A 14,817-nucleotide genomic window follows, 5' to 3' on the forward strand; every position below is an offset into this window, starting at 1 on the left:
AATATAACAAACAATACCTTGAGCTGAATGAAAATCAGGATATAAATCTAATAAATCAATCTTTTTATAACATTGTCAATTGTAACACTGGCAACAATTCACTAACTCACAATTTTAATGTTAAATTTTAACTATTGCATCTTGTTTCCAATTTATGTATATTTTTGTTTTAATATTTTATTTGTAGAGTACACAGAGTCCAGTTGCATATTTGTATATTACCCAATGAGGATATAGGTGGTTTCTAAATTTGATAAATTAAATATTGTGGAAATTAAATAAATAGGCATGATCTTGGACAATGAGACTGAAGCAGGTTTGATGGGGATCTGCATTTCCCAGGCTCAAAAAATTATGTCAACAGATTCCAGCTGATTTTCATAGTGTTACAAAGCTTGCAACTGGGGCTGTCCCTATTTTCAGACAGTCGTAAAAGGGTGTTCTTGGGATTAGAAATTGTTTCAATGTGCCTATCATTACTACTAATTAAATATATGCAATATAAATTTAGGAAGCTTGCCTTTTAATCACAGCATTAGCTTATTTAACCTGTTAATATTAAGATTGGTGGACTTCAACTCCCAAGTGCTCCAGGGAAATGCTGCCTGAGGAATTCTGGGAGACGAAGTCCTCTCATTTTTGTTACCATGATTGAGAAAGATTGCTCTATGTTTTAGGAGTTGATAGACTCTCCAGGATTCATTGGGCTGAAGTTTTCCCCCAGATTCATGCCTCTACCTTAGATCATTTTCTTCAGTGTTTGTAGCTGAATCTGGGGCAGAATAACCAATTTCGTTGTATTTAAGTACAGTGACAATAAAGATTATATTTAGAATAGTTTAGGTTCCTTTAATTAAACTTTGGTTTGATTGAACTATACACACTTTATTTTTTAAGAATGAGAAGAATGAACTTCCCATGTACATAAAATCTCTGTAGCCTGTGCTCTACAACACGTAGGGGTTTTTCTCCTTGCAGATACTCTTTGTTAGATGTATGTCCCATTTTTTTCCCTAGAAGCTCAAGACCCTTTATAGAACTCTGATAGAATCTGCCTGTTCAATCTGATTTGGGCTCCTTAATATTTATTGGGATCCTGGGAATGCACTTTGTAGCTACACATGCTCTTGAAACAAGATTTGCATTGAGATCCAGATAGTCCTCATTTTGCTGTTTAAAGAAACTGGGAAGGCCTGGATTCTTCAGCTAGGCCTTTGCTAAAAGAGAACAAGGCTTGCTTATTTTTGATTTGATTCCATGTTCTTAATATTTATAATTTCCCCCTTTGTTTTCATTGATTTTATTGTAATGTTTTTGTTATAATTGTTATAAGCTGCCCAATCATTGGGAATCACAAGGCATACAAGTTAAATAAACAAATAATTAAAGTTTGATGGATAAATAAATTCCTCTTCTCATAAGTTGTGAGATAAAGTTGGCTTAAAATTATTGAATAAATATTTATGGCTGTATCTGAACAAAAAATTAGGTCTTTCTGCTTCTAAGCCAACATTTTAAGCAGAGATCCATTTGTACAGCATGCCAAGCATTTTACTTTAACCTTGCTTTGACTTTTGTGGAGTGGAACAAACCCAGCCTGCTTGCTTAGTTTATGACTCAGTGCTTTGCAGCTCAGAAAATCAGTTTATTCAGTATTCAGAATAAATTTATTATAGGAACATGGTCACCAAATCATAAAACTGCTAACTATTTTTTAGCTAAATGTGTTGTGTGTTCTGAAAGGGTGTTGGGCAATTACTATGGCTTAATGTCTTTGTCCTGGTTTGGATCTTGAGCAAGGGCTATTCTCCTGTGTGCTGCTCTGGGAATCCAATCATGGGTTAACTTAGCCCTCTAGCCTTGAGACTGAGTATGCAAATTTCAAAGTCACGCCTCCTCTGACTGGACTTCCGTTTCCCTTCAGTTCTCTTACTCAGTCCAAGCCTACGAGACCTATTTTCAATTCTCTCTTGACTAATTGATAATTTCTCAGGATTAATACTGGATTTCCTTGTTTTTTTCACTGTGGATTTCTTGCTGGTTGGAGGTAAAGCGGCAGTTTTCTGCCAGCCGATTCCTCCCTCACTACTTCCCTTGTAGGGATATCGGATTGCTGCAGCTGGAGCGTGGGGCGATCTTGCCGTTTGCAAACGGCTTCTCCGCCTGTCCTCCCTTTAAGTTCGGCGCGCAGGGAAGCTGAGTCTCTCAGCGCCGCCTTCCCACACCGGATAGCACCCGCCTGCGGGCGCGGTCAGGTCCGAAGCTGTGGCTTGTCGGAGCTGTTCCTCTCCTCCTCCCTGCCTCCCTCCCTTGTGCCCTCGCTGGAGCGGCTGCTGGAGGATTACATGGATCAGCTGTTTGGGATTTCTCCCTGCCGTTTCTTTTAAATTTCGCGCCTTTGATGCCGGTTGCCTTATTTGGAAGCAATTTCACGCATGCGTGATAATGTCTGGGGATGAGAAGGCAGATTTTGTTCGCGCGCTTGAGTCTGCGCACTGCTTCCGCCTCTCCCTTTTCCCTCACTCGAGGTTGCTGACTCAGGAAGGAGGTCGCTTCTCTCTTTGTCTCTGCTTCCACGTGGCGTTCTTGGCGAGTGCTTTACAATTGCATTCCTTTGTTTCGCTGATTGAGCTCTTTCAAATTCATACCATGGCTGATCAATAGGTAGTGCAAGGTACTGTCGGGCCAGTTTCTGAGCCTCGTTCCCCTGGCGAGGGGGGGGGGGCTAGCCCTGGGCCTAGCAGGGCTGCGACTAGGGCTTCCAGTAGCAGGCCTCGAGCCTCATCTACTGTTCGGGATAAGTCGCACAAGTGCAAAGACAAGGCCAAGGTTCCCCCCAAGGCATCTGGGGCTCCCATTTGTTCCCCTCTGGTTCTGATTCAGCAACCTGTTTCTCCGGTGCGGGTCGTTGAGCAGGGTTGGTCCCCTGATATTCAGCTTCCCCAGGCCCCTCTTCCTGAGGTAGGGGTTTTCGGGCCTCGATCCCCCCCCCAATTATTTCTGAGGCTAGTGGGGCTTCTCTTCGTTCGCCTCCACGCGCTGGGCCTTCTGCCACATTCACCCCCACAGCTGCAGGCCTCAGGCCTCTGGAGGGCCAGGATTTGGGCCTTCCTGCTGATTTTTACAGCATGATCTCAGAGGCTATTTCCAGAGGGGTGGATGCGGAATTAATGCGTAGATCCCAGGCCTACTCTGGCCTACTCAGGCCTGGCTCCTCAGGCAGTGCAAGGGGATTCTTCCATCCTGCAAATGGATCCTCCTTCCCCTTTACCCTCTGTGTTTAGTGCACAATCTCCTTTAGTGGAGGAAGGTGAAATCCCGGATAGGGATTTTTCTGGTGATGAGGGCCTACCTATGGATCAGCCTACTGCCCCTGGGCTCTTCAGGCACACTCTTTTCAAGTCTCTGCTGTATAAGGCCAAGACTACCGCCCACATGGGGGAGGCGGTTTCTGAAGAAAGTGCTGCTGTGGGCCTGGATGCCACCGAGCGGCTCTTTGCTGAGCAGGTGGCTTTGCAGGATTTTATCCCATCTCCCAAGCTTTTTCTTGATTTAATCCAGAGGCAGTGGGATGAGCCGACCGCAGTTAAGCCTCCTGGGTCTGGAGATAGGAAGCTATACACATCTTCCCCAGAGTTGGAGGCACTCCTCCAGTTTCCCACGGTGGATGCTCCCATTGCTGCTCTTGCTTCACCGGCGTTAATTCCTTCTGAAATTTCAGAAGGATTGAAGGCCGAGGACCGCAAGGCCGAATCGGTCATTCGTAAAACTCATCAGGCAGCAGCGTGGGCCTTGCGTTCCGCTACTGCAGCTTCCTTCTTTAATAGGACTTCCTTAGTTTGGCTGAGACAACTACAGGAAAGGCTGGACCCGGAGGAACTGCGCCTCCATCAGGATGTCACCAAGCTGATAGCGGCCCTAGAGTATTCTGCAGATGCCACCCTTAGCGCGGCAAAATTTGCATCCCGAGCCGTGGTTTCCAATGTGGCCTCTCGCCGCTTGCTCTGGCTCCGCCACTGGCAAGCTGATGTCAAATCTAAGTGGCGCCTAGCATCCACGCCCTTTAAGGGCGGGGCCTTGTTTGGTTCAGTGCTGGATCCCATTCTCATTGAGACTCGGGACAAACGCAAGGTGCTTCCCTCCACCAGCGCCCGTGTGATTAGAAGGCCACAGCCTTATAATAGGCGGCAGCCCTTTCGGTCTGGGGACTCGGGGTTTACTTCCGCCCCCTATGTCCCCAACTACACCAGGGGGTTCTCCCGGGCACAGGACTGTGGCCAGGACCAAGCTGGGGCCAGAGACAGGGGGCGCCAGCAGGGTCAGGCGCAGAGTAGACGGTCCTTCCGAGGAGCAGGCAACCGATCCTTTCGTAGATACCGCTGACTCGCAGGAGGTAGGGCCCATAGGAGGACGTCTCTTGGCCTTCGCCCACCAATGGGCGGAGCTCACATCAGACGCCTGGGCCCTTCAAGTGGTGAGCTTGGGTCTCACTCTAGAATTTCTATCCATCCCCCCGAGAAGGTTCATCAGGTGCCCTGTGCCCAGGTGCCCGTTGAAGCGGCGCCTTATGGACGCCGAGATATTCCATCTTCTCACCATCAGGGCCATAGAACAAGTACCCAAGGGGCAGGAAGGCCTAGGGTTTTATTCCATCTTGTTCCTGGTACCAAAGAACTCCAGGGGATGGAGGGCAATCCTAGATTTGAAACGGCTCAATCAGCATATCAAATACCCAAAATTCAAAATGCAGTCTCTAAAGAGCATATTGGCTTCCATCCGCCAAGACGACATGATGACTTCTATAGACATCAAAGAAGCGTACCTCCATGTGCCCATTCATCCGGCACATCGGAAGTTCCTGCGGTTTCACTTCAATGGCCGCCATTACCAATACCGGGCCTTGCCATTCGGCCTCTCCTCGGCCCCGCGCACGTTCACCAAACTTCTGGCAGTTTTGGCAGCCTCCCTTCGCTCAATTCCAATACGCATCAATTGTTATTTAGACGACGTGTTGGTGTTGTCGCCCTCTCGAGATCAGGCTCTCCGAGACCTACAGGTCACGATGGACTCATTGCGAAACCATGGGTTTGTCCTCAACCTGCCCAAGAGCCATCTGCGTCCAACCACGTCCCTCCTTCATCTGGGAACCACCATCAACTCGATGTCGTGCGAGGTTTTCCTGTCCCCGGAAAGGAGGCAGAGCATATACCTCCTGGCGCATCATGTGCTATCTCAACGGCGAGTACCACTGCTGTCGCTGTCCAAACTGCTAGGAAAGATGATCTCCTGCATCGGCGTGGTGCCCTGGGCCAGGTTCCATGCGCGCCCTCTCCAGTGGTTTCTGCTGCCCTTCCAGAGAGCGCATACCAGTCATTCCCACATCAAGGTGCAGCTTCCGGGCAAGGCCAGGCGGTCCCTGCGTTGGTGGATGTCGTCCAGGCTCCTCCGGGGATGTCTGTTCAAGGAGCCGGACCGCGTTCAAGTTACAACGGTTGCCAGTTTATTTGGATGGGGGGCCCATGCCCTGGACAGAGTGGCCCAAGGTCGCTGGTCAGATCAGGAGCTGACGAACAGCATAAACTGGCTGGAGTTGCGGGCCATCCGTCTAGCTCTCCTGGAGTTTCAGGACATTGTATCTCATTGCCATGTGTTAATTTTGACCGACAATGTGGCCTCCAAGGCCCACATCAACCGCCAAGGGGGAACACAGTCCAGAGCTCTGATGCTGGAAGCGAAAGGTTGTTCCATTGGGCGGAGCCCAGACTCTCATCGATTCGGGCGGAGCACATCTCGGGCGAAGCCAACACTCAGGCGGACTGGCTGAGCAGAGCGACTGTGGATCAGGGGGAGTGGCAGCTCCACCCCATTCTCTTCCAGGAACTCTCTCGCCGCTTCGGCCTACCCGAGGTGGATCTGTTTGCTCACCCGCACAACGCGCAACTTCCCCGGTTTTACTCCCGATACCAGACTCCGGGGGCGGAGGGAGTAGACGCTCTACGCAGTCGATGGCCGCCCGGCCTTCTTTATGCCTTTCCTCCTCTCCCAATCCTTCCGTCGGTCATTCAGAAGATCTTGGCGGAACAGGTGGAAGTACTGCTGGTCGCTCCGATGTGGCCCAGACGTCCCTGGTACGCGGACCTCGTCCATCTGTCCGTTTCGCGTCCTTGGAGGATTCCGGACGACCGGATTCAGCTCAACCAAGGGGCTCTCCTGCACCCGAGCCCCCAGCTGTTGCAGTTAGCCGTGTGGCACGTGAGCGGGCGATGCTAGCGGCCCTTCACTATTCAGATGAAGTCATTTCTACCATTCAAGCAGCCCGTCGCCCGTCGACTACCCGTATTTACGAGGCTACCTGGCAGGCCTTCTGTCGGTGGTGCCGGCGCACCGGGGTCGATCCCATCAAGGCCTCAGTGCCCCAAGTTCTGGATTTCTTGCAGTCCGGCCTCAACAAAGGGTTGGCGCCAAACACGCTTCGCCGTCAGGTCACAGCCTTGTCGACGGTGGTCGGGGGTGGCCAAGGCCGCTCCTTATCTCAGCACTCGCGGGTTCGAACCTTCCTTAAGGGTGCTTCCAACTTACGACCGCCGACGGTACACCGTTATCCCACGTGGGATTTGACCTTGGTTCTTAGGGCCCTAACAGCTGCTCCCTTTGAACCTCTCCATTCCATCAGCCTCCGATTATTGATGCTCAAGACAGCTTTTCTGGTGGCCATAACATCGGCCAGGAGGGTGTCAGAGCTAGCAGCCCTTTCTGTTCGTGCGGATCTTTGCATCTTCCACCCGAACAAGGTGGTGCTTCGTTTGGATCCGACCTTTCTTCCGAAGATAAACTCGTTGTTTCACAGGACTCAGGAACTTGTCCTGCCGGACTTTTGTCCTCACCCGTCTCATCCGCAGGAACGCCAGTGGCACCATCTGGATGTTCGCAGGGCTCTTCGTCGCTATGTGAAACGCACTGCGTCGTTCCGAAGATCAGAGGCTCTGTTCGTCTCCTTCCAGCCGTCTTCAATGGGTCAGAAGGTGTCCTCCCACACCATCGGCCGATGGTTGAAAGCTTGCATTGCATTGGCGTATGACACCCACTCCAGACCGGTTCCAAGGCGGATCACTCCTCATTCCACCAGGAGTGCAGCCACCACAGTGGCCTGGGCGACGCAAGCGTCTGTAGAAGAGATTTGCAGGGCGGCCACCTGGGCGTCGCCCTCACCTTTTATTCGCCACTACAAGATTGATGTCTTTGCCTCGGCTGAGGCGTCCTTTGGGCGGAGAGTGTTGCAAAGGGTCCTTCCGTCTGCGGAGGAGCCTGACCAGCCTAGCTCCCGCCCTGGGACTTAATTGCTTTGGCATATCCCATGATTGGATTCCCGGAGCAGCACACAGGAGAATGACCGTTGTCTTACCTGAACGGTCCTTCTATGGGTGCTGCGAAGGGAATCCAAACCCGCCCGCAGTTTCGGCTGGTCAGGGCTCCATTTTGATCGTGACTCTGTGACTTTCTTATCTCTGACTGGACTCGACTAGGTAGTACCGGATGGCCTGCGGCTTGATTGACAATTGACATAATGCTCCTTCGGTGGACTTCGTACGAGAACTGAAGGGAAACGGAAGTCCAGTCAGAGGAGGCGTGACTTTGAAATTTGCATACTCAGTCTCAAGGCTAGAGGGCTAAGTTAACCCATGATTGGATTCCCTTCGCAGCACCCATAGAAGGACCGTTCAGGTAAGACAACGGTCAATCCTATCATGTCCTGAGGGCCATGTCTTAATCCCATCACCCTGGAGCTGAAATGGGGGGCAGGGAGTGTAGGCCGCTGAGGGTGTTACTTGGAACCCTGACAAGGAGCTGCAGGGAGATGCTTTGTCTTTTAAAACATGTTTCTCCTTTTCTCATCCAGGGAAATAATACTCTGCCTTTTTAATATTTCCTAGAATATTTCATTCTAAGAGGGGTGGGTGCTAACTTTCTTTACTTCAGTATTAGATTTGATTAGGAGGAAAAGAAGTGAAATAACTTTGACAAGGTTATAGTGCTCTTGTATAAAATCTAAGGTGTGGCTGCATTTGAAATAATACTATTCTAAGTTTAGATTCTAGGTCAGAGGGTTCCAACCTTTTCTATACCCTGCACCTTTAGAATGCTTCTGATATATTCTCGAACCCTTTAAAATAAATAAATAATTATATACATATACACTATACTTTTGAAACTTCTGAACCCAAGTTTTCGCACCTCCTCCAATATTGTCTCTCTTACCTGGTTGGGAACCCCCTGTTCTAGGTGAATCTGGAAGGAGTCCTGTTGAGGAAACTTGTTCAGGAGAAACTAATAAGAGGCAGGGACATCTGCTGACAAAACAGTGGTGCTCTAATTACAAAAATAAACATTTTTAGTAAGGCAAAGCACTTTCAAAATTTAAAAAGCAAGTGATAGTTGCATCCATGTTGTCATAAGAGAAACCCTTTTGGTATTACTGCTGCATGCTAGAGAAATGGCTTATTACGCATCATATTAATTATGAATTATTTATTCAGGACTTTTTGAACAAGACAGAACAGGCTGAATTTGCCATTGCACAAATTCCTAAGCCATTATTTATAAAACCAAATAAATTGTTTCATACGACTTACTAAGCCTTAATTAAACTAACCTCATGATGTACAGCTAGTCCTTGACTTACAACTATTTTTTTACTGACTGTTTAAAGTTACAATAGCATTGAAAAAAGTAACTTGCAATTGGTCATCATATTTAGGACCATCATAACATCCCCACAATCACATGATCAAAATTCAGGCACTTGGCAACTGGCATGTATTTTCAATAGTTGCAAGTCCCAAGATCATGTGATTTTCATTTGACTTTCCCAGCTGGTTTTCAATAAGGAAAGAAAATGTGAAAAGCCAGATTTGCTTAACAACTGCATAATTGACTTAACAATCTTACAAAAAAGGACATAAATAAGGTGAGACTCATGTAACCTTTTTGCAGTGTGGTCCCAATTGTAATCATTAGTCGAGGACTACCCATATTACTATGATGTCTGAACCTTACCTACAGATTTGAGAAGGGACAACACATTTTGTCCTAAGAAAGTGGCAAGTAAATTATCCCCTAGTTTCCTTTTTTTTAAAAAAAAATTTCACTGAACAGGTATTTGTAATGATGAAACTGCTTAAGTTACTAATAATAAATAATAGGCTATTATTCTAACCAACAATTGTTTTCATATTTTAGGTTCTGTCAACATGGAGGAGAATTCAACATATAATAAAGGTACATATATTAAGTGGGTATAGGGTTGTTTAAACTACTCTTTTAATATAAAACTGATTCAAGTTTTTTCTTCTCACAGTTGAAATTGCAATCGGCTGTCATGTAGAAGATGCTGCAACTTTTTGGGCACAGGTAAGGTCAAAATTGTGGGGTGTTAAGAACAGCACTGTTGATTAAAGTGAGATTAAAATAATTCATGCCTGAGGGAGTTATTATTTATCTAAAATAGAAATTCTTGATGCTTAAATTTGATAAAATCAAGGGTTTTTAAAGATAAACTCTTAAAATTCTACATATAGAATGCTTTATGTTTGAATCACTTTAGGATTTGTCATTGATTATGTGGTGTAAAAATCTTGAATATGAATATTGATTTGGATTTCAATGTGTGTTGTTTAGAACATTAGTAAATCTCAGGAAATTTTGAAGATTAGTTCTGGTCTGGCTGAAATCTGTCCTCATGCTATCCCAGTTTTTGGCAATCCTGATTTTAATAAGGTAGGTTATACACATATGTTCTTATCAAAACATTTTGCAGGGATCACTTGAATTTGTATGCTTTAACATGCACTCCAAGGACTTCTATTTGAAGTAAATTGATGACCTTTTAAATAATATATTCTTGTCTTCCACCTCTGCTTTTAGTACATGCACAATAAATATTGAGTAGGTTTGCATTTCATTGTAAATGATGACATAGTATTACTTACGACCCAGCCCAGTTTGTTAAATGTGACTTGTTCTGCAAAACTTGGTGTAATACATTATGTGATCTAGCTTTTTATTTGCCTCAAAATATTGTATTCAGATGCCATTTTCATTTATATTTGTCTTGTACTTTGAGCAATTTATGATAGAAAAGTTGAATAAATATTTTGTTGAATCATTGTTGAATATGAAATCTTAATGATTGGCAAGCTTTAATCATTTTAATGCTTGTGGACAAAGAAAAGCGGCTTGCAAACAGTTGACAAATTATGAATGCATCACTATCAAAAAGAAAAATGTACTTCTGGGCTGCAGAAATATTACAACAATGTGTACAAGTAGACCTTATTACCGACTGCATCATATAGAAATTGTTTTAGGGCTGACTAAAATAATAAATAATTATGGTCGGTCATTGCATTTATGATCATCACATAATCATTGTTTGCCTGTTTTGCAAATGCCTTACAACAAGCAGTTAATAGAGAAGGCAGAAATTATCATGTGATTTTTTTTTGCTTAGCAACTATGATACTTCTCGTAACCATAAGACTGTTATGATCATCTGATATTTCTGCTTAGCGATTTAGCAACCAAATTGCTAATTCAGTTATATTCCTAAGTGAGGACTACCTATGCTAAAGATTGGTGACTTAGTTTAATAGTATCTTGAGTTTGGGCAATTTGCTTGACTACAAGTAGTCTTTGAGTTAAGAATGTAATGCAGCCTTCCCATTCCATCCATAAGTTGAGAATTTGTGGGGAGAATCTTGTACCTTGAATGAGATCATTCCCTGCTTTTCCCCACGCATTCGCTAATTTATTGCGTGAGCAAATTTGCAGCTTTTTAAGTGCAACATGAAATATCTTGGGATAGGAAAGTCTATGGGGTGGCCTAGTGATGGAATAGACCACCTACTTCAGACCAACCAAGACCTCCCCCGAACCACAAATACCTCATTCTTCCTCCCTTGGGTTCCTCACAATTGCTTCCCCTCCATCCTGCCACAATGGGTGACTTACCTTATGAAGATCTGTCTCTCCATCCTATTTCTTTGCCTGCTCCATTCTTTCTCATTGGCAAAGGGCTTGACGAGGCATTTTGCAGTGAGGAAGCAATGTCAGAAGGCTGCGCACGACCTTCTGGACCTCCTTATTTGCTGAAAATCAGCTTAACAAGGCTTCCGGCAGTGAGAAAACAGGCTAAGAAGCCTTCCAGACCTCCTTGCTTGCCATACTAGGCCTCTGGTGGCAACAAAGGGAGTCTGGAAGGCAGCCTGCTTTCTCGCTGCCTGAAGCATCATCAAGCTGATCTCTGGTGAGAATGGAGGTCTGGAAGGCTGTGTGCAGCCATTCTGGGCTGCTTTATTGTTATCAAAGCACTTGAGGATTGCGTCCCTGTAGACTTTGGCAGCCCTTTGCAAAATGCCTTTGCCAGTAGGAAAAGGGCTTCCGAAGGATGTGCCCCACTACCAAAGCCTACAGGATCGCAATCTCCCTGCAGGCTTTGGCAAGGAAACAGCAAATGGAGGGAAGGCCTGAAGGACCAAAACCTTTCCTCCATTTGCAAAGATCTAGGTCTCAGTTCGCAGAGAATAGAGGTCTACAGTGTGAGATTACATGAGATCGGTATCCCGAGATCTCATGCTACTGATCTTGCGGTGCGTTAGGCCTATGTTCTCTGCGAATGCAGGCAAAGAAACTGTGACAGAGAAGAGTCTTTGCAAGATGAGTCTCCACAGGTGAAGACCTGCCAGGGGGAATAGGAGGGGTTAATGTTGCAGAGCCTCTGCAGTCATTTGTAATAGTGAACAACTGCTGTGGTGCTGCAATATAATTTGGGGACTTGTTCATAAATGCTACAGGCCACTTATCACATAATGTCTATCGCTTGTAACCCGGGGATTATCTGTATTCTAAAATCATAAATAGAAGGATGGTATGGAAGCAACATCTCTTCGCTTGCTTATAGTGTGTTTGCTCTTAACTGTTTTATGGTTAAGCATGCTGTTAATAGATCCTGGATATTGGCTTAACAAAAGAATTAGTATTTTCTGTTGCTATGGATTATTGTGCATAAAACTCTTCACATAGAATTCTTTGTATGAAATTGAAAACAAATGTTTTTTAACTTTTCCAAAAGGAGAATTTTTACAGTGTTACCTTTAACTTCTATATTTTCCCCCTTATATTTATTTTTTTTCTCCAGAGTTATAATGGAGAAACATATATTTTCAACCCAGATTTTTCCCCTTGGAAATTCAGATTACTATAACTTTTATGAATATTTTGTGAAGGGGTATTAAGGTGAAATTTCATGAACCCAATAATCTGTGGGCATATTAAACTACTTATGAGAATATCAGAATAAGTTATTCTTAAAAAGTGATATAAAACTATGGAATATATCTTTGTTAAATTGCTGATATCTTTATTTCTGTGCTGTTTATCTTTATTGGGATGTCATGATGACTTTCTACACACACTCCATCTGTATTTTGCAATATGACTAAATAATTTCTCTAAGAACAAGAATTTGTTCTGTTTTGTAGTATTATACAAATACATCTTTTTCAGAATAAAAGGCTGCTTTAAAAAAATCTGAATTGGTAGCTATAAAAATAGAAAAAAGTAGGTTCATTGCATTTTTACAGGATTGTATTAAATGAATTATAATATTCTGGTCAAAATTATTCATACTGTAATGAAGTTAGAATCTAAAAATTATATGTAAAGTTACAAATTGATCTGCATTTGTTTTATTCCTCAGATATATGGAGCTTGCTTTTCTGAAGATAAATGCTGGTACAGATGTAAACTACTCAAAGTTATCAATGATGAAAAAGTAAAAATAATATTTTAATCGCTGCTCAGCTTGATTTTCTGAATGTAATTTTGGAAATACAGAAATGGGTTGACAAGAAAAATGATGTTTTGTAAGGTGCAGCAGGTTTATGTTTGTAGCCTAGTTAATAATCCTATGTACAGTCTTCAAATTGGTTTTGTCTTGTTCTGCTGCTGGATTTTAAAAACTGTCAAGTTAAATTTAATTATGGGGAATTCAATTGTTCTCCACTTCATTGTATAATTGGGAAGAATATTGACTTCTGATTTTAATATCTAAGTCTAAACAAAGAGACTTTCTACAGCTAAACTTGGATCAACTTTTTCTCCTATTTTGTTATATTTGCATACTTACAAATAAGTCCCACCAAGCTCTATGGACTTTACTTTTTACTAGTGTACATAACTGTATTGATGCCTTGAAAGTCTTAAGAGCTATAGAAACAGTTACTGAGACTTTCTATTCTGTTTCTTTCCCCAGAGCAAGGAGTAGATGTAGGAGATTTTCAAATAAAAGGCAGTTATGGTTAGTGGTCCAACAGTTCAAATAGTGTTCACAGCTCTGGTTCAGGGAAAGCCTCAGCCATTAACTTTCAGTAAGAGAAAGTTTATAGAAGTGTCCCTAGAGAACAAGATGTAATTACTTAGATTATGCTTTCTATTGTCTTTATACATTTTGTTCTCTTGGTTGTTTTTATCTGTAAACACATATTCGGTAATTAGATTTTATTTCTACTATCTCCTTTAGGTGCGTGTCTATTTTTATTATAAATTAAAGTGATACTTCTTTATCCAGATTTTTTGCTCTTTGAAAACTGATGTTGTTTATAATGCTAAGCTTCCCAATTTTTTACATAATGTCCCTATGAGGAAAATCGGGAAGGAAGAAGGCTTTCCTGCTTTGTTCAAAATAAGGAGCAAAATATAAGTGATCCTCAAATAAAATAAGGGTTAGAACATTTCAGTGACATGATATAAATAGAGTTTACTTTGTGTTCTTCAAGAATCCCAATCTGGAAAACCATTATAGCAAGCCCAGCAAGGAGGGAATGGGGTGGAGTGTCAAGTAGAAAAAATAGGCTTCACTACCTTACAGCTTCAAAAGTCAAATTAAAAAAAAATCTTTGTCATTTTGCTGTTACAGTGTCAAGTATTATATATTGACTATGGGAACTCTGAGGTCCTTAGAAGATCAGAGATAGTTGAGATCCCTGAAAACTTGCAGTTTCCTGGTGTGGCAAAAAAGTATACATTGTGGGGATTACAGCTATCAGCTAATATAGATTTAACTCAATTTGATCAGGTAAGCCAGATGTTTCATGTGATTATGTTTGTGCATGTAAATTTCAAATGTAAACTCCATGGTTGGTAGTCGTGGCAAGAGCGTGGATAAAAAATGCATATATTTAAAATTGCAAAGAAAAGTAACAGCATTAGTTGTTCTTCTCTTGATACCGTGTTTCCCCGAAAATACAACCTGTCCCAAAACTAATGCTTTGCCACAATTTTCACCTGGGTAAAAATATAAGCCCACCCCTGAAAATAAACCTCCTGGACAACCCCCCCTCCGGCCAGGCAGAGCACCGCTCACCAACCTAGCGATATCCCGAAAGCGCCAAGCCGTGGGAGCCGAGAGGGAGGGGAAGTCGCTCATGTTGCTTGCTGCTTTCGGGATACTGCTAAGTTGGGGAGTGGCGTTCTGCCTGGCCGGAGGGGGGAGTTGCCGTGCGGCTGCTCCCTTGCAAGCGCTCTGAAGAGATGGGAACAGCCTCAGGGGGAAGCAGCCATGAGGTCACTATGTTCACAAGCAGCTGCCTGGCAAATCCCCTCTCCAGTCCGATAGAGCGCCATTCACTGACCTAGGGGGTATCACTAAGGCGGCAAGCCACGCGATGCTCTACCCGCCCCCCAGCTCCCGCGGCTTGGCACATTTGGAATACCCCCTAGATCAGTGCATGGATCTCTGCCCGGCTGGAGGAGGGGGTTGTG

The 14,817-nt window shown here is 44.1% G+C and overlaps 1 protein-coding gene across 1 annotated transcript in view; it reads left to right on the forward strand.

Moving 5' to 3' along the window:
• Positions 1-9,217: 9,217 nt before the first annotated feature.
• STK31 (serine/threonine kinase 31) overlaps positions 9,218-14,817 on the forward strand; it is a 74,391-nt gene continuing 68,791 nt past the window's right edge. The window contains exons 1-5 of the mRNA XM_032235833.1: positions 9,218-9,276; positions 9,356-9,408; positions 9,676-9,774; positions 12,755-12,829; positions 13,973-14,131. Of these exons, the coding sequence (XP_032091724.1) occupies positions 9,249-9,276; positions 9,356-9,408; positions 9,676-9,774; positions 12,755-12,829; positions 13,973-14,131 (414 nt within the window). The 5' untranslated portion in view covers positions 9,218-9,248. The remainder of the gene's footprint in view (positions 9,277-9,355; positions 9,409-9,675; positions 9,775-12,754; positions 12,830-13,972; positions 14,132-14,817) is intronic.

The sequence above is a fragment of the Thamnophis elegans genome, chromosome Z, assembly GCF_009769535.1.
Source record: "Thamnophis elegans isolate rThaEle1 chromosome Z, rThaEle1.pri, whole genome shotgun sequence".
In the NCBI taxonomy this organism is placed as follows: Eukaryota; Metazoa; Chordata; class Lepidosauria; order Squamata; family Colubridae; genus Thamnophis; species Thamnophis elegans.